The sequence below is a fragment of the Eimeria tenella genome, genomic scaffold (genome assembly GCF_000499545.2).
Source record: "Eimeria tenella Houghton genomic scaffold, Eth_scaff4, whole genome shotgun sequence".
NCBI classification, from domain to species: Eukaryota; Apicomplexa; class Conoidasida; order Eucoccidiorida; family Eimeriidae; genus Eimeria; species Eimeria tenella.
In genome coordinates this window covers 32167-53460 of record NW_013543334.1, presented here as the reverse complement: position 1 = coordinate 53460, position 21294 = coordinate 32167, and the positions used below count along the sequence as shown (strand labels likewise).

The 21294-nt window shown below is 49.1% G+C and overlaps 4 protein-coding genes across 4 annotated transcripts; 1 reads left to right on the top strand and 3 right to left on the bottom strand.

The window, feature by feature from the left end:
- Nucleotides 1–171: 171 nt before the first annotated feature.
- On the bottom strand, nucleotides 172–2998 carry ETH_00034395 (serine/threonine protein phosphatase 5; the record flags this gene model as incomplete). The annotated part of the gene is made up of 8 exons (XM_013376719.1): nucleotides 172–277; nucleotides 394–455; nucleotides 656–846; nucleotides 1012–1147; nucleotides 1303–1458; nucleotides 1607–2112; nucleotides 2346–2462; nucleotides 2626–2998. 8 exons carry the CDS (start codon nucleotides 2996–2998, stop codon nucleotides 172–174), a joined length of 1647 nt encoding a protein of 548 aa, XP_013232173.1.
- Nucleotides 2999–6949: 3951 nt separating this feature from the next.
- On the top strand, nucleotides 6950–7705 carry ETH_00034390 (macrophage migration inhibitory factor; the record flags this gene model as incomplete). Its single annotated transcript, XM_013376718.1, has 3 exons — nucleotides 6950–7028; nucleotides 7199–7403; nucleotides 7642–7705. The coding sequence occupies 3 exons, from the start codon at nucleotides 6950–6952 to the stop codon at nucleotides 7703–7705; spliced, it is 348 nt and encodes a 115-aa protein (XP_013232172.1).
- Nucleotides 7706–8802: 1097 nt separating this feature from the next.
- On the bottom strand, nucleotides 8803–14641 carry ETH_00034385 (sortilin, putative; the record flags this gene model as incomplete). The annotated part of the gene is made up of 13 exons (XM_013376717.1): nucleotides 8803–8856; nucleotides 9016–9198; nucleotides 9392–9561; nucleotides 9699–9885; nucleotides 10098–10301; nucleotides 10428–10540; nucleotides 10727–10831; nucleotides 11463–11607; nucleotides 11936–12631; nucleotides 12873–12971; nucleotides 13168–13344; nucleotides 13508–14154; nucleotides 14551–14641. 13 exons carry the CDS (start codon nucleotides 14639–14641, stop codon nucleotides 8803–8805), a joined length of 2871 nt encoding a protein of 956 aa, XP_013232171.1.
- Nucleotides 14642–18150: 3509 nt separating this feature from the next.
- Nucleotides 18151–19134, bottom strand: ETH_00034380 (uncharacterized protein; the record flags this gene model as incomplete). The annotated part of the gene is made up of 1 exon (XM_013376716.1): nucleotides 18151–19134. One exon carries the CDS (start codon nucleotides 19132–19134, stop codon nucleotides 18151–18153), a length of 984 nt encoding a protein of 327 aa, XP_013232170.1.
- Nucleotides 19135–21294: the final 2160 nt, after the last annotated feature.

Genomic DNA, 21294 nt, shown 5'->3' with positions numbered 1-21294 from the left:
TGGCCCCTAAGGATTGTCTTTGCCAGCTGGGAAGGGGTTCGCAGCCCTGCCAAGAAGCTCTAATGGGAAGCCATCGCAAAGCTAGTGCGACAGTTTGCGTGCGTCCGTTGAAGGCATCTGTGCCATGCAACGCAAAGCGAAGTTTTCAATGCCAAGATCTTGTCCGTCGTCTTAAATGAAGCTTAGCATGGGATTCGCATACTGCATGGCAGGACCAGGAGGATGCGGAACTGCCGTGAATTGGTGGAACTTCGGCACCATTTCAGAGCCTTTCAGCCTGAAAAGAGAGTTCATAGTCGACGCAACCACTTCTCTTGCACATTTACTCTGCGGTATGCGCACACTGAAGTGACGAGCACCAGTCACACCACGGAGAGGACGGGGGATGCATACCTAATAAAAGCTCCCTTATTGCCCATTTCGTCGCAGTAGTTCGGAGCGCTAAAGACAGTAATCTGAAGGCAAAAAGAATACACGAACGCGCGAGGGCTGTGCGCCGCGGACAGACTCTTCTCCTCAACCGTTGTCCCGTAACTCTCTGCATGCCACACTGTCAGCTACAACGCGTTCCGGTCAGAGCTATACTGGATTCTAAAGAAGTATATCGGGGAGGCACGAACTAGAGCTGTCGTAAAATGAGGGCACGGCAACTCACCAGCTTTCCACCGTGTTCAACTTCATATCCTGCTTCCTTCATTTCGTGAGAACGAATAACAAAGCTTAAGTTGTTCGTTTTGAGAAACTTCTCCGTAATGTCTGGGCCGAATTGGCACGCAACACCTCTCTTCGACGGCGTCAATCCAGGAAGTGGAGAGGGGTCCGACCACAACAGGTCCGTTATCAGCACTGCAAGTGCACCCATTCTCGCAGAATATTTCAGAGCTCAGGAACAAAAGCTAATGCGCACTGTCCAGCAGGCCACTAAACCCGTAGCGGCTAATAGCGTCCCTTGTGGAGATTTGAGCCATGCTCAACATAAATCCTCGAGCAACTCGAGGTGCCTCGACTGACCATCAGATCCTGGCTCTCTGTTGCGGTCGATTTTGCGGATTTCATCTAGAGTAACGTTCTCTTGGCGGGACAAGCCTCCATGAACTACAAAAGCCTTTTTGTTCACCACAAAAGCCAGTGGTAGCAGACGGAAAGCCTGAGGCAGAAAAGAGAAACTATTGGACCAATAATCGCACACACGGCTACAAAAGATGCACGCGCTCACTAACAGGGCATGCCAGGCTTACTACATAAAAAGACAGCAACGCAGCCAGCATGAGCCGGCAAGATACAAGGTCGCCATCACCTCACCTCGCTAAAGATCTGGTACAAGCGCTCATCATACTTGTTCAGCATTTCTCCCTTGAATCCGTACATCGCATTCATTTCGCTTGTCTCGTGGTTTCCGCGGGTGATGTGCATGTGATTCGGGTAGGCCAACTTGCACGCCACCATCATCAAGAGAACCTGCAAGTACACAAAAACCTCAAGAGGCCGAAAAAGTTGAGCTCACAGTGAATAAGCCTGAACTGGGAAGCACCTTCCATAAAGGGATTTTGTTGATTATCTTGATTTTGCGCGGTCTTTTCAAGGGTTCTTTGGGTTTCAGTCGTACCTCAACTGAGAAGCTCCCACGGTCAACGATATCGCCATTGAAAAGATACGGATTTTCTTCCGATGGCATGCCGTTGATCGTAAAGATGTTCAAAAGATCATAAAATTGTCCGTGTACGTCTCCACAAATGGTGATTTCCTTATCTGCGGGGATCTCGAGATCGACTAAGGAAGGCAGCGGCTCCAGGATTTCAATAAAATCCACAGCCATGGCATAAGCATACTGCGGATGCAGCCTATTCTCTGGGTTCTGTAGCCAAGTTCGAAGGGCCTGAAGGAACTCCTCGTCAACTTTACCCTTCTTGTAAACCGGCCCAGCATAGTCTGCAGGGACGGGGAAAAGCTTTTCCAGGCCCTCGGCCAGCACCTGCTTCGATGCAGGTATTGTTTGTTTCGTGCGAATTGCAGCTGCAAAAGCCTGAGCCCGCAGCTGTTTCTTGCACTCATTCAAACGGGACTGGGCATCCGCATCCTTTCCGCCACGTAGCTGGCATACTCTCTCGAAGTCTAAAGACAGACAAAAACACCAGAGTCTCACAAGCACAAGTCTAGGCCCACATAAAGTAAAAATTGAGCACACGACTCTGCATACACGTATAATGCAAGACCTCCAACGCCATTATAAGCCCAATTACACGGCAAGACGTTTTGTGTGTCCATTTTCCTCAAGTTTTTCGAGCAAGAAGAAACGGTCATGCACCAAGGAGAACACACGATTCGTAACTTGAAGTGATACTTGCCACGCTGTGCAGCCTTCAGGTTCCCCAGGCAGAAGTAACCTGTGCCACGACGATAGTAGCCTTTCGAGAACTTCGGGTTCAGTTTCAGGGCGCGTTCCGCATCAATGATCGCAGAGCCTGTGACGGGAAGCAGTTCCACACTGCCAGAAGAGATCAACTGCAACCGAATTGATTACACATCAGTTTTGTTTCGGCGTGAAGCAAACAGTTTGCCGTTACTCCGACTTTATGGCATCGTTTTAGCATCAAGAGTTGACAGAACTGACAACAACTGCCGCACCGAAATTTTCCATCCGTAGATGCGCGAACGCCCTGTTGCAGAGGAATACATGGAGCTGCGTTTCCCTGGGATCCACAGGTGCCTCATCTACTAGATCAATTGCAGCAGAATACTTGGCGACCGCCTCCGCATATTGATGTTGTTTGAAGAGCACGTTCCCCTCATTTTTCAGAGCTTCTGCGCGCTCTAGAACTGCAGCACTGGCCGAGACATCCTTTTCACTGCACGGAACCACATTGCCAGCCTCTTTGGCAGCGCACGAGCCACCTCCATCGACCGCCATCGCACTGTCTTTTATTATCTGTCCCTCTTCCCTTTTCAAGGATTCTGCTGAGTTACAGCTGATGGCGGCGGAGTCGCTGCCTTCCGCCATGAGGCAGAGACGGCGGTTAAGCAGTTGTGTGACTCCAAATATCCTGTCGCATGCACTGTTGCACAGGCCCCCTAAACACAAGCGGAGCAGAAAGTGGCGGGATGAACCGAGCTCAGACAGGTACAAGCCAATGCCTGTGTGTCGACGCGGCTGCTGCTTGCATAAAATGAACGGAGGTAAGTGTACCTTGGCCCACGCGACTTACAGGTTAAGACTACTGAGAAGAAATTTCGGCTGGTTGAAGAAGAGCAGCTGGTGCACGCTTGCTTGCTGTGCAAGACGAGAGCCAATGCATGCGCGCCATAACTTTGGGCGCCAGCGCGACTCCTACGCGGTTCTGTCCAGCCCGATGCTGTCTACTAAGCACTTAGCATTTTAAATTTGGTTTGGTCCTCCAAATCTTATTTATGCAATTATTTCTCTTCGCCGTTATTCATTGCCGTGAATGCTGTCTACGCACACACCGCCCGTGTGTGTTGTCCGCGCTAGAGAGGTAAGAGTTGCAGCTGGTTCAACCATCCATTCATTCAATATACAACCCGTGTACTGTTACTGATAATGCAGATACCAAACTGCGGCTATTCAAAATGGGCGCCGAGGGCCCCAGGATGCCCACCTCCCTCGAGACACGAAAACTGCATGCTTCTGGGTATGGATTCCGCAACATTGAAGGTATCGTTTTGGAATACAGTTTTCCACAGCTCAATCCTGTAGCTCTATAATCCCATGAGTGAATGAAGGAGCTCTGGGCAGTGCGCTGCTAGATCACAAATAAAGGTTCTATGCGGCCTTACGCGGCACCGAATACAGCGGGGGTGGCATTTGGGAATGCTGGAACGAACTTGTTAAGAAAGAAGAGCCGACCAATGTCACTGAAAAGAAAAGCCCATTGAGGGAGAGTAAAGGGAAAGCTGGCAAACTCAAGTAGACATTGTGGTGGGGGAGGCCGGTAGCTCGATCTCACCCCCCAACAGCAAACTTAATGGAATGCTCACACAGAAGCACCACAGATACACTTTCGTACCATAGTTGTGCATTGCTTGTGCTCGGACCCAGATGAAGTGGCCGCAACAGCGGCAGTGAGAACGTCTTTACAGAGAACGCTTCTAGCGCTCATCCGGAGTTGCATGTCTGGCTGCAGTAACCGTTGTCTGGTGCATTAATCTCTCAGACGCACTAGCTCGCCAAACAAAAACAAGCCACTTTTGGACTCCTAATGAAAGCTTTCTATAGTAGCAATGCTGACTCTCCTGGTCACCTCTGTGGCTATTATTTAATAACACAGGCAACCACTTTATTGGGAACGCTTCTAGCTCTCCTCCCCAGGTGCTTGTATGGCTGCAGAAAGTCTTGTCCCATGCATTAATTTCTCATTGGTATTCGCTTGCTGAACAAAATGAGCAAGTTTGATGCCCCTAGTAAGGTTTTTGCATAGTGGTAATGTTGACTCCCCTGGTGACAGCAGAAGGAACCATGTGGCTCCCCTGATTCCCTTCGTGGATATTATTTAAGAACAGAGAGGCCGAACAGCCCTCCATCAGGCAACAGCCTGGGTTCTCTCTGTATGCGTCAATTTTCCCTGGAGACTTATTAGCTGTGCTGCAGTAGTTTTCGTAGATTGTGTCGCAGTTCGTCAGCATTCGCAAGAGCTCCTAGGCTCTCTGGGCCTCTCAGTCAAACTGCGTCATGCAGCGGACATTAGCACTTATAGATCCCTTGCTGTCTACCGAGTCATTGATATTATGCTATGTATATATTGTGAGCCTGGCGTTGATAACGCGTTCATGCTTCTTGCGTCACCTTCGCTGCCCTCGCCTGGGGGACTGCTACTGATTGGAGACTGTCATGATCTTCCATATATTTTATTTGCTGAAATTGACACCAAAATAAGCAAGTTAAGGAGTATTCACGCGTCAACCAGGTGGGGATCAGCCTTCACGAGCAGTTGGCTTCTGGTGACCAAATGACTTGCTAACCTGAGGCGAAGTAACTGCTGGCCTTCACAGCCGGCATTGACTGCTCTGAGTAAAGCTGGGAGTTCAAACCCGAAACCCATACAACAATTCGTTGTTACTTTTAACAGTCTAAGCTGGTTACAGGCGTTTCACCGCTGTTTCACATGTACCAACACCTGTAGTTGATGTGGCACCGCATATAAACTGGCGAATCTTCTCGCCACCAGTAACAATAACACCTAAAGGTGCGAGATCTTCGTTGAACTGCCTCATCCTGTGGTGTTTACTGAGCCAAAGTAAGAGGCTTTGCGAAGAGCTGCGCATTGCTTGTTTCTGAGGGTATCCTTCCGTAGGTTGCTGGTTGGAGCTGCACCTCCAAAGAGTCAATCTAGGCAGGCGTCAAAGGCATTAGAGCCAAGGTAATCACTGCTTAGGCTTCTTTTACTTTAAATTCACTCAGGTAGCATTTTGTCGCCAAAGGGCTTTACGTCTGTATCTTCAAAAAGGGCCCAACGGTGAAAAGCCTTTTGCTTCTTACGGCAGGGTGTTATGGACTAAGGGCACAACCGGGACAAATGTGTCCCAGCTCACTTTGTCTTTGCTAAAAAGATGGAAGCGGTCTTTTTAGTCTGCATGCAGGTAGACGTCACAGATTTCATCCTTAGGTGGTGTGGTGCAGTGTGCACCTTGCAAATTATCCACATTCTCGCAAAATTCGTAGTATCACTATGGCATTACTTACACGAAAAGGCAACTATGCCCTCATTCACGGCAGCAGGCGAAGACGCCGGTGGGCAGGCAAAGACCCTATAAACGAAGCGTAGCCCTCACAGTCTTAAACGGAACAAGAAAATGGTTTGGAAAACCCTATCATTGCCTACAAAAGGTGTTTCGCGTCGATGGCTCCTGAAGAGGAAATAAGCACACTTTCTTTCGAGAAGGAACAACTGGATAGTTGCCGGCTCAGACCCATGATGCCCAAGTGGTTCTAGGCGGTGAGATCGTTCCTGCCGCCTTACAAAGGCTTAAACTATCTAAAAATGATTAATTTTGAGCAGCAAAAACCTAAAAATAGATGAAAATGCGTGGAGAATGACGGAAACGTAGTGTCTTCCGCACTCCCCTTGCTGTGGCACATGGACGCCGCTAAATTTTCCGTGAAGAATAACACGGAATCTTGGTATCGGCCCGAGTGATTCGAAACTGAATGGTTTAAGTCAAATTTAGATGAAGCACGTTAAGGCAAGTCCCCTGTAAAGTCTTTCACAGACCTGTGGCTAAACGGCAGAACCCAATAATTCCATGAGCACTCGAAGCTGGCTCCTCGTGCATCGGGTTCAGTCACGGGGCTTTCCATTCGGATTTAAGGGCTAAAATGCCGACAATTTCGAGCTATAAGTAGCATGCACTACCTAAACTGATCAGTAGTGGCGTGCACGGGACACAAGGCAAACACTCCTCCTGGTGTGATGTGTGCACGTTCTGCGCATTGCACTGACAACCTATGGGGTTATTGATCTTCACGGTTTCGAAATTCAGGCTTATTTCAAACATAAATGGAAAGAATTAAAATACACATTTGCAGAGGGCATCCGCTGAAACATCATCCCAGGCGATACCGCAGCAGAGCGCTCTGAGGCCTCTTCGAGGCTCTCTTCCCGTGACTCTTCCCATGCCGCATGTTTGCCTAGTCAAGTAATATTCATTTTTTATGGCTATATATCCTACAAATTGAGTTTCTTTTGTTTTCAAATGATTTTTATGGGCAATTCAGCATATAATTAGGAGTTTCGTCGCGAGAAGAGCAGTTGCAGCCATGAGGTAGCATTTTAACAGCGCACCATTCTCGTGCAGCGCCCTCCCCGTGTCTACAAGCGGGCAGCGCGGGATGGATTGAAACTTTCCCTGGAACTTGGCCGACACAATAAATTTAATTTAGTTATCGACTCATCGCAAATCTTCTTTTAACGCTGTAACTGCTCTTGAACACACCACAATGCCACTGTGCCAGATCGTGTGCAACACCCAAGTGGAGAGCGGCGCGGAGGAGGCCTTCCTCGCTGCTGTGGAATCAGGTAACAGTGACTTAATTTTACTGGAATAAACTAATTTTATCCATTGGTAAATAGCTTTCGGTGTTTCGTGCTGTGCTACCCCCACGAAGCCTTCGCTGCACTAGGATCTGTATCCTGGTTGCAAATTCGCCAGCTTGTTCACTTGTCTCTATGCGTTGTTGCTCCTCCAGGTCTCAGCAAAATCCTGGGCAAGCCCACCCAATACATCACAGTAACCCTCACTCGGGGCTCCGTCCGCCACAGTGGCAGCTGCGATCCTGCAGCTAGTGTTTCTGTGCATTCAATTGGGGGCATCAGCAGCCGCACCAACAATATGATTTGCGCAGAGGTCGCGGCTCTGTGCCAGCAACACCTGAAGGTGCCCGTAGATCGCGTGTAAGTCTTGCTGGATGTTTGAACAAAAGGCGTCACAGACCAAGGGGATATTTGCTGCTTTTGCTGCTGCCAGCTAACTTGAGACAGTGAAGAGAAGAGAATCCATACAGGAACCGTCTACCTTCACTCCATGTGGTGGCTGTAGGCTGTGTCCACACCTAATAAAGTGTATTAGTGGCGTAGTAATGTTTAAATAAAAGCTGAAAGTTTCTCCTGTTTTGTTTGCCGTTGGGTGCAGGTTTTTCCACTTCGCAGATGTGAGCGCCGCGAACATCGGCATTGGTTCCCGCGTGTTTGGTTAAATGGTTTGGCCCCATAATTCAACTTGTTTGACTCATTTGACTTGCATATGCGCGATAATACTTGCGCTACTTCATCCTGTTGAAAGTTTGGTTGATGCACTTTGCTTTCCAACTCGATTTGCTACATTCCAAGTTTGGCTTTGCATTTTGTGCAGCGCCAATCGTGCGTTTGCCGCAGCCCAGTAAGAAGCCGCTGCTCTTCAGCTCTTTGTAACTTCCCACTTAGTACTCCGAAAATTGCAAGGAAGATCAGTTTTTCAAACATATTCGCGGGAGACTTCGGAGAGTAGATGCAGCGCAGATCGTCGGGCAGGACTCACAGCGTGCATCTGTACAACTATTTTCACTACTGCAAATGAAGCAGGGGAGTTCGTTGGGTCCAACTTGACCAGTCGTTGATTCGTCAACTATTTCCCTGGTTTCACATTTAGGGTTGTAGTTTAAGAACGAGAATGTGCAGTTACAGTGCTTTGCTCTTCCCCCTGGGTCGAGCACAAGGCTATTCTGAAACCCGAGCTATCCGTAGCTGCATTTAATGGAGCCTAAAGAGCAACTATACGCAAATAGGAAGATGGAGTTGGCGCACTCACGACGTAATTACTTGAATGTCTATAAAAACACGAAGACATGAGCGAATGCCTCAGTACAACCGGGCTCCCTGCAGCAAAGCCGGTCCAGTGCAGGCGGCGCTGCTGCTCAGCTGCAGCTGTGCTGCTGTTGCTTCTGCATATTCGCGGCGGGCAAAAGCAGCAAAGCGCAGAGGCCACATGTACTTATTCCTTGCGCTGTGTCTCAAGCGTTTCTTCCTTCTCGTCCAATCCCTACTCTTTGTGGAGCGAGAACAGGAAGGAGCTGAAGTTCGGCTAACTTTTGTGTTGTTTATCTTTGACTGTTTTCGAATTCGTCTCTGCCATTTCAGACTTCGAGTCTACGCAGCCATGAATGGGGGTTCTCGCCGCCCATTATTTGTCTCATTCAAAATTAGTCACCAGTTATTTCCTTCGTCTCTTCCTTTTCTTTTTTCAAAAACAATAGGACGCATGGTTCCTATGGGCTAGCAAAACAAATGCTGCACAAATCGCCGCCCTCGGTGCAGCTCACAGCAGCTCCATGCTGTCCTCGTTGTACGCTGCTGGCGCCAAACGAGGGATCTGAGGTGAACAGCAGCAGCAGCAGCAGCAGCAAACAAAACAAGCCGTGAAACAAAACGCATTTGCTATTTCGGGCCTCTAGAGCACGCTGCAGCTCTTCAGTTGTGAATAAGTAACCCAACAGAACAACAGGAGGCAGTAATTTTTCCCAAGACTCACGGTGACACTTGTTTCCCCTTGGTGCGAACTCGGTCTGTTTCTGTTGGAAACTGCAGAGGCGTTATCGCCCAGCTCGAAGTCATCGGCACCAGAGGGCCTTTGAGATGCTTCCAGGCGAGAAGCTGTGTGGCCGCCGCCTTGAGAATAGTTCACCAAGCTGGGCGCGTCGTCTTCAGTCTCATCCTGCAGCAAACACATATGCACAGCACTTGAAGCCGCTTTGTGGCAAAAAGCAAAAAACGAAACAAGTTTAGAAGGAAAAACGCAAAAAAATGCCGAAGATACGAAGGAACCTGAAGCCCGTGTTTCAATGTGTTTCAGATGCTTCAGCAGCTCGAAACATTGCAAAATAACGTTCTAAGACCTCTCCACTTGCCTGTTCTGCATCAATAAAGCTCAACTCCGGCTCATACTTCGAAGTTCCGCGCACTCGGCCTCCCATTTCCTCTCCATTGTGGTGATTCTTCTGAACGTCATCCCCGTCACCCCAGCCAGAGGGCCCACTGCCGACAATGGCATACGAGACATTTGCGAATGTTTCAAAGCCTGAAAATGCATGAACACATTTAAACTAAAGTTCCATTTTGCTTGTTTTCGAATTGTCCTCAATGCATAAGTCAGGAGAATCTCAAATCAATTCAACTCAAAAAGTGGTTTCAGCGACGCCACGCTGACTGACGCACCCGTGTTTCTAAAGAACGCCTTCAGACGGCCCGTCTTCGCAAGGTAGTTCAATATGCACATTAACAAGACAATCAAAGATATCAAAAGCAAAACAAGCTTCCCGCCACGACTGACGGGAGAATGAGGCGGACACGGCACAGCCACTTTCTCAGGTACCCATCCGCCCTCACAAACGTCTCCCGGGACCTGCAGGTGATTCGAAAAAGAATTCAAGATCGAAGAAATACATTTTCGAGCTGAAACAGTACAGAAAAAGGCACGAAAAAACAAGGAGTGCTCCTTATGTCAAGCTTTCAAACTGTTTCCTTGAAGCTAGAAAACAAAGGTTTCAACGTGCACACGAATCGCTAGAGCTCGAGCAACCAGGCAGCTGTGCTTTGAATGGCTCTTTGACTGACTTTTCTGTACGCTGCTGTGTAGAAAAATGCTGAAGAAGTGCATGCAGCAGCAGCTGCTGCATCTGCTTCGTCGGCATACTGGTTGAGGCCTGCTGCTGTAGAGGCCGCCGCAGCAGCAACATCAGTGGGCAAACAATAAACAGATCCCACGGCTCTCTCGAACCCATATTCACATTCGTAGTCTTGGATGGTGCACGGACAGACCTAAGCACGCACAATTCCCCCACAGGCAGCAAACTCAGCGCTGCAAGTGCTATAAATAAACAAGTAAAACATATAGCTGTAATTAACTGCAATGAAAAGAAACTTCTGCTGCCAATCTATTCGTACCTGCACGCTGCGGGGGCGCTCGAAGTCGCGGCCGTTGAAGCACTCGCTGGTTTGCTTGCGACGAGTGTATGTGACGTGTTTACCCAAAATGCACTTTTCTCCCGACCTTCCATCTGTGCCAAAACGAAAATAAAACAACAAAAAAGCCATTTTGGCCATTCTAATGCATGTAAACAATTACGCAGTGAAGAAATATGGGAAGAAAAGGATAAACCGCGACGAAACAGTCACACTGGTATCCGAAATAGATCAAAGTAGTTCAAGAAGTGAAGCAGATTGGGCGAATCCAATCAACCAACCTGACGGGCTCCAAGTCTCATAGTCACTAGAGACTGAGTCCGCAGCCCAAATGCCTTTACATCTTTGTTGGTTCAAAGCCGCGAAATCCAGGTGAAACAGAACTCCTGAATGACAAAAAGCTCAGATGATGCACTTCAGATGCTAAAGTTTACGTGAAGTTAATTCCTTTGATTACAATTTATTCCATTACAGATATACATTGTGATTGAAAAAGGCTAATGCCACGTTATTAATTTGTTATTCAGCAGCTACTTAGCACCGAAGTATGCATGCATGTGGGCGGTCGCCCGTAATCACTGCACACGCGATCCCCCATAAAATGAACGTAACAGATCAAATTGTGAAGCTGAATGCCTTAAATTAACACAAACAAAGATTAAGTAATTGATTTTAACTCAAAATGAAACCAGTTTAGCGCGAAACCAGGACACCAGAACCGGAAGAGGTGCGGCGACTGCTGCATCAGTTCAGCAAATGCACGAAGGCAACTGTACGCGTTCACATGAAGCCCTAGCAAGCCCCAGCTGATCCACGCAAAACAAAATGAAAACAGCGAGCAAATAAAGCCGCAAATCAGAGTTCTGCTTCCCCACTGCTGCTGCAGCAGTCGCAAATCGGAGTCCTGCTTCGCCAGTGCTGCAGCAGCAGCACTGGAGGAGCAGGACTGCTGCAGCAGCAGCAGCAGCAGCAGGACCGCTGCAGCAGCAGCAGACGCACCGCTCTCCAGCTGTTTACCTGCATTGTCGTTTTCGCGTTTGCCGTACAGCAGAAACTCCACGCTGGAGGAGTTGGGCTCTATGACAATGTTGTCGACGAAGAGCGGCGCTGAGCCCAACTCGAAGTCGTACCAGCTTTGGCCTTCGTTCCAGCTGAACACCACCTGCAAAGAAAGAAATCCCAAAAAAGACATTCCGGAAAGAATTAATGAACTGCTGAGCCTCAGGCCACTGCAGCAAACAGACTCACAAGAAGCCACTCAACTTGAATCCCAACAAGTGCATGCATGCACAAGTGAATATTCAACACAACTTAGCATGCCAAATCGAAAAAAAACAAAAAACTTGAACGAAATATGCAAAACCTCAGCAACCCAGCATGCGAAAAGTGGCAAAAGTTGAATTGTCCGCAATTTTGCGTGGAATTGGGCGTTTTCGGGAAAAAGAACGAAAACATCGGGAAAGAAGCAGCATTTATTTGTGCGCATGCACAGAGCTCTTTGCGCATGCCTGGTTGGTCTTTTTGGTGTCATCGGCCATGACGAGGAGGCCCCCGTGGTCGCCCATTTCGTAAATGAAGGCCCCCTTGTGGGCCTCGATCCAAGTGAGGCCCCCGTCTCTGCTGAGGTAAGTGTTGACTTCTTCTTTTTCGTTTCGCAAGTAACTGCCCACGTTGCCAGTGCCCATGACGATGCCAATGGCGTTCTCGACGCTGTAGAAAGGGGCGAACTCGTTGAACTTGGTGATGCCGTTCAAGTGCAGCCAGCAGCTCTCGGGGGGGCATGTAATTTTCTGGCCCCTGCTGTCCACTTTCGGGGCTTTCAAGTAACTCCAAACGCCCCCTTTGTCGAAAGAAATTGCAGTTCGCGTCACTTCTTCTCTCCTCCCCTTGCTCGCCACTCTTTGGTGTTTCTTTTCCACTTCTTCCTGCAGCCCCTCGGCCTCGAGTTCCTCCTGTTTGACCCTTTCCTCTTCCGCTGCAGCCAGGGGGCCCCCCGGGGCCCCCTGGGGCCCCCGCAGCCCCGAGGCCTCCACCGAGTCTTTGAAGTTCGCTATATAAACTCCTTCCATTGACAACACTTTGTCGAATTCACATTCGCCAGTTCCCGCGCGAATGTTGTTCGGCAAAGACAGTGCAAAACGAACTCCCTTGGCGTCCGATATGTACACGTTCCCCGTGTCCCGGCCCTGACACACAAACCCTAAACCCTAAACCCTAAACCCTAAACCCTAAACCTTAAAACGAGGACTCCCAGTGATGTCACGGCTAATTGGGAAGGGAAGGTCGTGGAAGTCTTCCGTTGCGGTGCTGTTCAACTTGATTGGCACTCTTCCATTGCTCTCTCTGCATTCTGAGTTCATCAAAATTAATTAACTAATTAATTAATTAATTAGTTAGTTAATTAATTAGTTAATTAATTAATCGGACCCCCTCTCCGCCGTGGTTGACATGCAGCATGATGGCTCCCTCTGAAGTGTCCAGCACTGTGTAGCTCTTCTCTTCAATTTCAATTGGCAATTTGGCGGCCTGTGCGCATTTCACAAAAAAGCCCCAAAAGTCATCGCATGCATGCGTGCATTAAGCCCTTGCATGCATGCATGCATGCAGTCCTTGCACGCAGGTCTTAATTCATTAGACAGCCCCTGACAAGGCGGAAGAAGAGCCGAGCGCAGCTGGCCGCCCTTTCAGGTGTACCTACACCGCAGCCCGCGCAAACGCTCACCGAGAAGGTAACGCCCCCGTCAGTGGAAACGAGAAGCGTCACGGTTTGTTTAACTGCGTCTTTGACTTTTGCGACAAAGAAGTATCCGTTTGACAAGAGAAACTTGTTGCCGCGGTAGACCAGCCGGCTGACTGTGCGCCCGAAGTCTTTGGTCACCATGAGATCCACGTTTTTCGACTGAGGCGGAACGAATTCGCAAAACAGGAATTAGAGAAGAATTAATAAAAAATACGCAAAAACAAGTTGAGTAATGTGTCGAATCCCCGATTTAAGTGCCGCTTTCCCTCGGAACGCGGCGCGCAAGGCGCGGCGTTTCGGGTGTCCGTACACCTGAACTCACCCATCCGCCGTATCTGGGCTGGTCGCCGGAACGGCCTCTGTGCTGCGTGAAGTAAATATTGTCTTGCACTTGAATGTGTTTGTCTCCCCAGGAAAACTGGACGACGTATTCGCTGACAAGTTTGAAAGATCGGCCCAAGTCGGGGGTGTAGTACAGCTGGTGGTTGCACTCTTCTTCCTTTTTCGCAGAGGCCGCGCTCTTCGCGTAGCAGGCGTCAGTCCACGTGGACACCAGTGCGTAGCCCGCGCGCGTGGGGTGGAAGTGGAAGTTATGAATGGTGGAAGTATATCGAATTCTGCGGAAACTGACAGCAGCATCTTCCGAAACGAAGTGGTTTCTCTTCGTCCCCACGATCACGACGATGTTTTTGTTCACGGGCGAGACCATGATGCTGTCCACGAGCGCGACGCCGGCGCCGGGGGCCCCGGGGGCCCCCTCGGGGGCCTCCCCCGCCCCGGGGGCCCCCGGGGGGGGGGCCCCCACCTCTTCCGTCTTCAACAAATCCGAAATCTCCATCCAAGTCTTGCCCCCATCTTTCGACCTGTACAGACGCCCGTTTCGAGTCTTCAACAAAACTGTCCGGTGGTCTTCGCCGCACCATTGAATGTCTTCGATGTGGCTGTCGAAGGAAACCTCCGAGACCGACACTGCAGCCCGCAAACCCCAAACCCTAAACCCTAAAGCCTAAACCCTAGAGCGGCCACGTGCTCCTTTTTGCGTTTTATTTGCCCTCAGTAGAGCGCTCATGGGAAGAAAAACTTGGAGGAAATAAATTGCATAGCGTGAAAATTGCAAATTCTTAATTTGCATTTTTGTTTAAGTTTTTCGCTGCTGCGTCAGAAAAATTAGTTTTGCTGCTTCTGTCAAAAAACGAATTTGCAACTTCCGTTCAATTCATTATTTTTTGAATTTATTTTTTGCTTTTGTTTGCGCATTTGGCGTCTGAAAATGCTTTCCTTTTCGGAAGTTTGCATTTAATAATCTTTTTGTTCTTTATAAATCATTAATTTGCTTTTATTGTTTGAAAAGAACTGCTTTCTCACCTTTTTTGTTCGTCACCGCAGCTGTAGCTACACCCCAAGAGGCGCAGAGCGCGGCCAAAAAGGCCGCGAGGCCAACAGAAAAGATTTTCATTTGTTGTCAGTTGAATGCGAAATAAAATGCAAAAAGAGAAGAACAGGAAAGTGGAAAAGGGCTTTGAGCCAGAGGGAAAGAGTCAAGAATTTGGCGAAGAGAAAAAGGAGAAAAAACGGAAAAGAAAACAAATTTTGCAAATTCAAGCTCTGCAAAACCAGCGCAGACAACAGACGCAGCAGCAGCCCCCTTCGCAAACTCCTTTGCTTCTGCTTTCCCCGCTGCTGCTGCAGTTCGGCATTAATTCAAGAAAGAAAGAATTGCGAAATGCGACTGAGACCCACGGCTGAGACGGAGGGGCCCCAGGGCCCTCTGCTGCGTCGGGTTTGGCCACTGCGGAAAAGCGAAAAGAAAAAGAAAAGAAAAAGAAGAAAAGAACAGTCAGCGCGAGTTGGCCGCGTTCAGCTTGCTGCGGTTCCTGCTGCGGCTGCTGCTGCTGCTCAGGCCGCTCCCCCGAAGGCTAGAAGCAGCAAATAAGGAGCAAAGATAATTATCGCCTTTATTTCTAATTTTGAAACAGTTTGGAAACATTTCCCAACTGCCGCCCTCCGCATGTCCGACGCAGCTGATCAACACCGTCCTTGCAGCGCCGGCCAGCGTTGGGGGTCCATTTTGCCGGTTTCTGCGATCAGTCTGGAGGAATCCGACGCTAAATCGCGCGAGACACCGGCTAGAAACTATTTTTTTGGAAAATTAACGCGAAACGTTCCTCAGAAATCCGCAAGTTGCCTCTCTTTTCGCGCAAACAGCAGCACGAGCACCGCGTTCTCACCAGCTGGGGAAGCGCACAGCTGCCGACACTGGGGTGTACGTACACCTCTATTTCGCCGCGCGCTGAGTTAGGCAATTAAAAGTCAGATTGAGACAGTTCCAATCAATTAAAGATTTAACGGAAGAAAAAGAGGAAGAATTGCGCTTAATCCAGCTCGCCTGCATGCATGTTGTGGCCCTGTTTACTGGCTGCCTGCGTAGCCTGTGTAGCCGAGGAAAGACCCTCTTACAGTGTTGCTTCGATTCTGTTCCTAACTTTTATTCAAATATAATTTAAATCTATTTTACTTTCAAGCTCCATTCTAATTCTTTATTTTACTTCCCCTGCAGCTTTGCTACGGCCTTGCTGCTGCTTCTGTCTTGCAGCAACGCAGCCCCTCCTGAGTTTTGCAGAAGCTGAGGACTTCACCAAATATTCGATTTAAATTTATGGCCATTCAACTTTTGCATGCATTTTCAGTTTTTTTTTCCAGCCATTTCTGCTCAGCTGCAGCTAATGCAGCAGCAGCAAACAAGACACCAGCTATCCTTGCAGTTACTTCAAAGCTTTCGTATTATTATTTCATTCATTTGTTCATCATTTCTTCACAAGTTCCCGGACTTTCCCCAGTTTTGGACTTATCTTTTCTATCAACTTGAATAAAAAGAATTCACAAAAGCTCGGCAGAAAGCTTTCCAATTGTTTGCATTTCAAATCTGTGTAAGTCGCTTTTGGAATCTTTTCCTTCAGAAAAATAATTTGCATTTCATCAAAGTGCTTTTCTCACTTAGGCTACAACTACAAACTGCATTTTTTGACTTTTATAACTTAATCTTATACTGACAAATTCCATTTCAACTTTCAACTTAGACTATCTCAATTACGATACGAGTTCTCTAGAGTTGCTTGAAGAGAGAATAAAGTCAGAACAAAGTTTCTTTTGCGAAAAGCGCAAATTCAAATTCGCCAAATTCAAATGTTGAAAAAGCCCCAGAACGCATGCACTTTATGCAGAATAATATGCGTGCAATTCGCTATTTGGTAAACATTTTAAAATACACATTTTTGAAGTAATGAGATTTATCGAAAGCTGCGAAAAAAGAAGCAGAAGCGGGCTCCTGGGCTGTACATACACCTCGCGGCTCTGCCGCTTTGCGACTTTTCGCGCAATTCAACTTTTCGGATTAGCGGCAGGTCTGAATTAAATTCGGCTCAATCGCCTTCAAATAACTCAAATTTAAGATTTATTTTTAATTTTTAATGCAGATTTCATTTAAAATGCAACTCTAATTCAAATTTAATTCCAACAGAAACCCTCCGTTTCAGCGGGGGCTATCGCGCCGCAGGGTCTGCAGTGTATGGACAGCTGGCCGCTTGTTTTCGCGTTTTCTCGAGAAGACAGAAAAACTAAAAAATAAAATAAAAATAAAAGAGTGAATTGAAGCATTACGGAAGGATAAGCAAGGGAAGCAGCAGCAGCAAAATCGGAAACAAGCAGCAATGCAAACAAATGATGAAAAGACAAACAAGAACAGTCGGAAGCCAAGGGGAAGAAAATCAAACTGCTGCAGCAGAGCTGCACAGATCGACTCCAGCTAGCTGCTGATACGCACATCTAGCCGCAGCTAGCCATAGCTAGCTGCTGATGCGCACAGCTAGCTGCAGCTAGCCGTAGCTAGCTGCCGCTGCGCACAGCCAGCTGCAGCTAGCCGTAGCTAGCTGCCGCTGCGCACAGCCAGCTGCAGCTAGCCGTAGCTAGCTGCCGCTGCGCACAGCCAGCTGCAGCTAGCCGTAGCTAGCTGCCGCTGCGCACAGCCAGCTGCAGCTAGCCATAGCTAGCTGCTGCTGCGCACAGCTAGCTGCAGCTAGCCATAGCTAGCTGCTGCTGCGCACAGCTAGCTGCAGCTAGCCATAGCTGGCTGCTGCTGCATACAGCTAGCTGCAGTTAGCCATAGCTAGCTGCTGCTGCCCACAGCTAGCTGCTGCTGCCCGCAGCTAGCTGCAGCTAGCCATAGCTAGCTAGAGCTTGCCTTAGCTCACTAGGGCCTGCCATGGCTAGCTAAGCCACCTGTCCACATCCTGCTGCAGCTCGATGCATGTAGCCACAGCTAACTAGCGCTGGCCTCTGTAGCCACAGCTAGCCACAGCTAGCCACAGCTAACCACATCTGGCTGTGGCTAGCTACAGCTAGCCACAGCTAGTCACAGCTAGCTACGGTTACCTACAGCTAACTCAAGGATAAAAGAAGATGTGTGGGAAGAGTCTTTGTGAATGCTTCACCAGCAAGTGTCTTAGTGTCATTTATTTTCTCTTGTTTCATCTTCTGCTTTGCTTCAGCCCCAAGCTTAGCTAGCTAGCTAGCCAGGTAGCTAGCTGGCCAGCTAGCTAGCTAGCTAGCTAGCTAGCTAGCTATCTGCAGAGGCAAAAGGGGGCTCTAGCCAAGCGAAATGTGCAGGAATGCCTGGCGGCAGCAGAGTTTGTCTTGTTTTTATTCAATTAAAAAAGAATAGAGACTGGCATTTATTTGCTGCTGTGAAATCAAAACTAAACTTAGCCACTGAGTTATCCTGCTGCTTCTTCTGGTGTACGTACACCGCAACTTGGCTGCTGCTGCTGGCTGTCTGTACACTTTATGCACACCGGTGTCTTCACTTCTGCTGCTGTGTTGCTGCTGCACCTGCTGCTGCCACCACGAGTACCGCTCGCACACTGCTGCTGCTGTTGCTGCTGCTGCTGCTTCTGCTGCTGCTGCTGGAAGTCACTCCGGGGGCGCAGTACGAGCAGCAAGAGCTGCTGCAGTGACGCGGGAGTAGGCCGGCAGCTTTGGGGGGAAGTACCAAAAAGCTTCCGTGAGAGAATCCATTCCTGCAGGTTTTTGGATTTTATTTTTGCAAATTTGAATTCTTTGATCTGTTTTGGCAGCAGCAAAGACATCTGCGAGGGTGTGGGGCCCCACACCTGGGTGGCCAATGAGTTGGTAGGAAGTTTCGAAGCTGCGGGGGGGCCCCACACCGTCTGCTGCTGCTGCAGCTGCTTTTTGCTGCTGCTGCTGCTGCAGATTAAATGAAGACAAGTCGTGCCGGCGGTCTCGCGAGAGAGAAGCATCAAAAAGAGGGTTCCCTTCGGGTGTATATACACCTCCGCTAGCAGCAGTTGCTGCTGCAGGGCTCGTCAGCGCTGCTGCTGCTGGCGGCGCTGCTGCTGCTGCAGTGATTGTTGCTGCTGCCAGTATTCCCGACGCCTTTGCTGCTGCAGCGCTGCTGCTGTAGCCGCCCCTCAACGTGCTCTCTGCTGCTGCTGCCGCTCCTTCTTGCTGCTGCTGCTCCTCCCTTATGTCGTAATTCAAAACGGGAAAACTTCTCCGCCGGTCTTGGTAAGAAGCCAAGTAAGTTGTGGGGGCCTCGAGGGCCCCGGGGCCCCCCGTGGGGCCCCCAAGGGGGCCCCCAGCCTTATTTGCTGCTGGGCGATCTGCCTTCAACCATTTGGGGCCTGGGACCCCCGGGGGGGGGTGATCTGAGAAACCCCAAAGAGGGTTTTTGATGGCTGACAAAGTGCAGAAGGGCTCACCAGCAGCAGCTGCTGCTGCCCCTGCTGCTGCTGCTGCTGCTGCTGCTGCTTCTGTTGTTGCGGGCCGCGTCGATTTGCCTACTGCTGCTGCTGCTGCCGCTGCAGCGGGCCGCGACGCCCACATGCTGTTGCTTGGCCCGTGGAAGGCGCTGTAAGTTGTTTCAAAAAAGTTCATTTCCGCAACAGCAGCCAATGCAGCAGCAGCAACAGCAACACCAGCAGCAGCTAGGGCGGAGCACCCGTGCCGCAGTGGAACAACAGCCTTTTGCCTGTCCTAGGGGCTAATAATAAATAAAATAAGAAGTATATATTTATGTTTAATCATAATTTACTATCTGGAGAGTTTCTAATGCCTTGGCCTAGGCACGAGCAGCAACGGAAGCCTTGGGGGCCCTTAGGGGCCCCCAAGGTCACCTGCAGGTGACTCGAGTTGCAGCCAGGGCTTCTGAAAGGCGTTAACATCTTTTTCTTGTTTTATATAAAATAAAAAAGTTAAATTAAAGTGTTTTAATTGTTCTTTAAATCATAAAAGGGCTTTTTGCTTCAATAGGTCAGCTCTTTGCTGGCGAGTCGGCGGTGCCCTGAGGCAGCGCTGCTCGCTGCGGTGTGTCAGCAATAGATAAAGAATACATACATTTAATAAATGAGCAAATGATAAACAAATTAATTTATTAAAATTAATATTTCTAAAAAAGAAACTTTTTATGCGAAGAAACGAAGACGCAACGGCACTTGGCAGCAAAAGCGAAAACAAACCCCGAGCCGGTGCAGTGCAGCCAGAGTGGCCTGCAGAAGTCGCATTTATTTGAATAATATATCAGAACATGCATTTAAATAAATAGTAAAAGAAATAAAAGGACAAAAAAGCAAAAAAGGCATTATTTGCTTCCAAATTTGCTTCCAATGTTGCTGCTGAGCAGCAGCAACACAGCTTCCCGCCCACGGAAGCAGGGCTGCTGCAGCAGCAGCAAAAAGCACTTCGCCATTTTTCGCGCTGCTGCAGCACGAGAGGCAGCAAAAAGCCTTTTGGGTTTAGAAAGAGCAGCAGAAATGAGTTTATTTCATTTTATTTATAATAATATATTATTACTCCTTTATTCACAATTTAAATTGATTTTATCTTTTCTTATTATTCAGAAAAAGCCTAAAGGGTCCCAGTAAACTATCCTGCTGCTGCCCCAGGGTCTTCAGCAACTAGCCGCGCCCGCCGCAGCTGCTGCTTCTGCTGCTGCTGCTGTGCTGCTGCTGCGCTGCACATCCGCTGCCGCTGCGCGTTTTTGCTGCTGCGCTGCACATCCTCTGCTGCTGCTTCCTCCTGCTGCTGTGCTGCACATCCGCTGCTGCAGCATCCTTTTGCTGCTGTGCTGCACATCCGCTGCTGCAGCATCCTTTTGCTGCTGTGCTGCGCATGAGCTGCTGCTGCACCCTTTTGCTGCCGTGCTTCACATGAGCTGCTACTGCCTCCTGCTGCTGCGCTACACATGAGCTGCTGCTGCACCCGTCCGCTGCTGTGCTGCACCTTAGCTGCTGCTGCACCTTTTTGCTGCTGCGCTGCACATGAGCTGCTGCAACGGGCCTCAGCAGCAAATAAGTGGAAGCAGCAAATTAATGGATTTGTCCTGGAGAGGACTTGAAGCAAAGAAACTCTTTGCCAGCACTTGGAAGGAAACAGAAAGACAATTTAAGATTCTAAAAAGATCTTTTTATTTTATTTATTTCCAGAAGCCAAATATATTCATTTGAAATTTTGCGGCCCCCCAGACTCCTCCAGCCTGCCCCTAAACCCAAAACCCTAAACCCTAAACCCTGGGCGCACGCAGCCAAACCCTAAGCCCTAAACCCTAAACCCTAGGCCCCAGCGCGCAGCCGGACTGTGGCCCTCGCTGTGTACCTCCTTGGCGCTTCGCCGCAGGGCCAAACCCCGAGCCCCAAACCCCAAACCCTAAACCCTAAACCCTAAACCCTAAACCCTAGATTTTTGCGCCGAAGTGAGGGTCTATTGCGAAACCCGATAGGGCCGTGTCCGCGCTTCTGGTCATCGCCTGGCCAATGTTTTGAATTGGATTTCCTTGGAGTTTTCCGGAGTTGAATTTTCGGGGAACAAAAACCAATTTGAGGGACTTGAGGTGCCGCAGCAGCAGCAGCAGCAGCAGACACAGACACAGCGACAGCAGCAAAGCCCCGCATGCAGAAAACAGACACAAAGCAGCAAACACTGTTGCAAACAAATAACACAAAGTCCCCAGGCGAAACAAAACCACCGACAAGTGGTAGCAACGCTCCATCGCCTCTATCACCTGCGCCCGCAGCAGCAGCAGCAGCAGCAGCAGCAGCA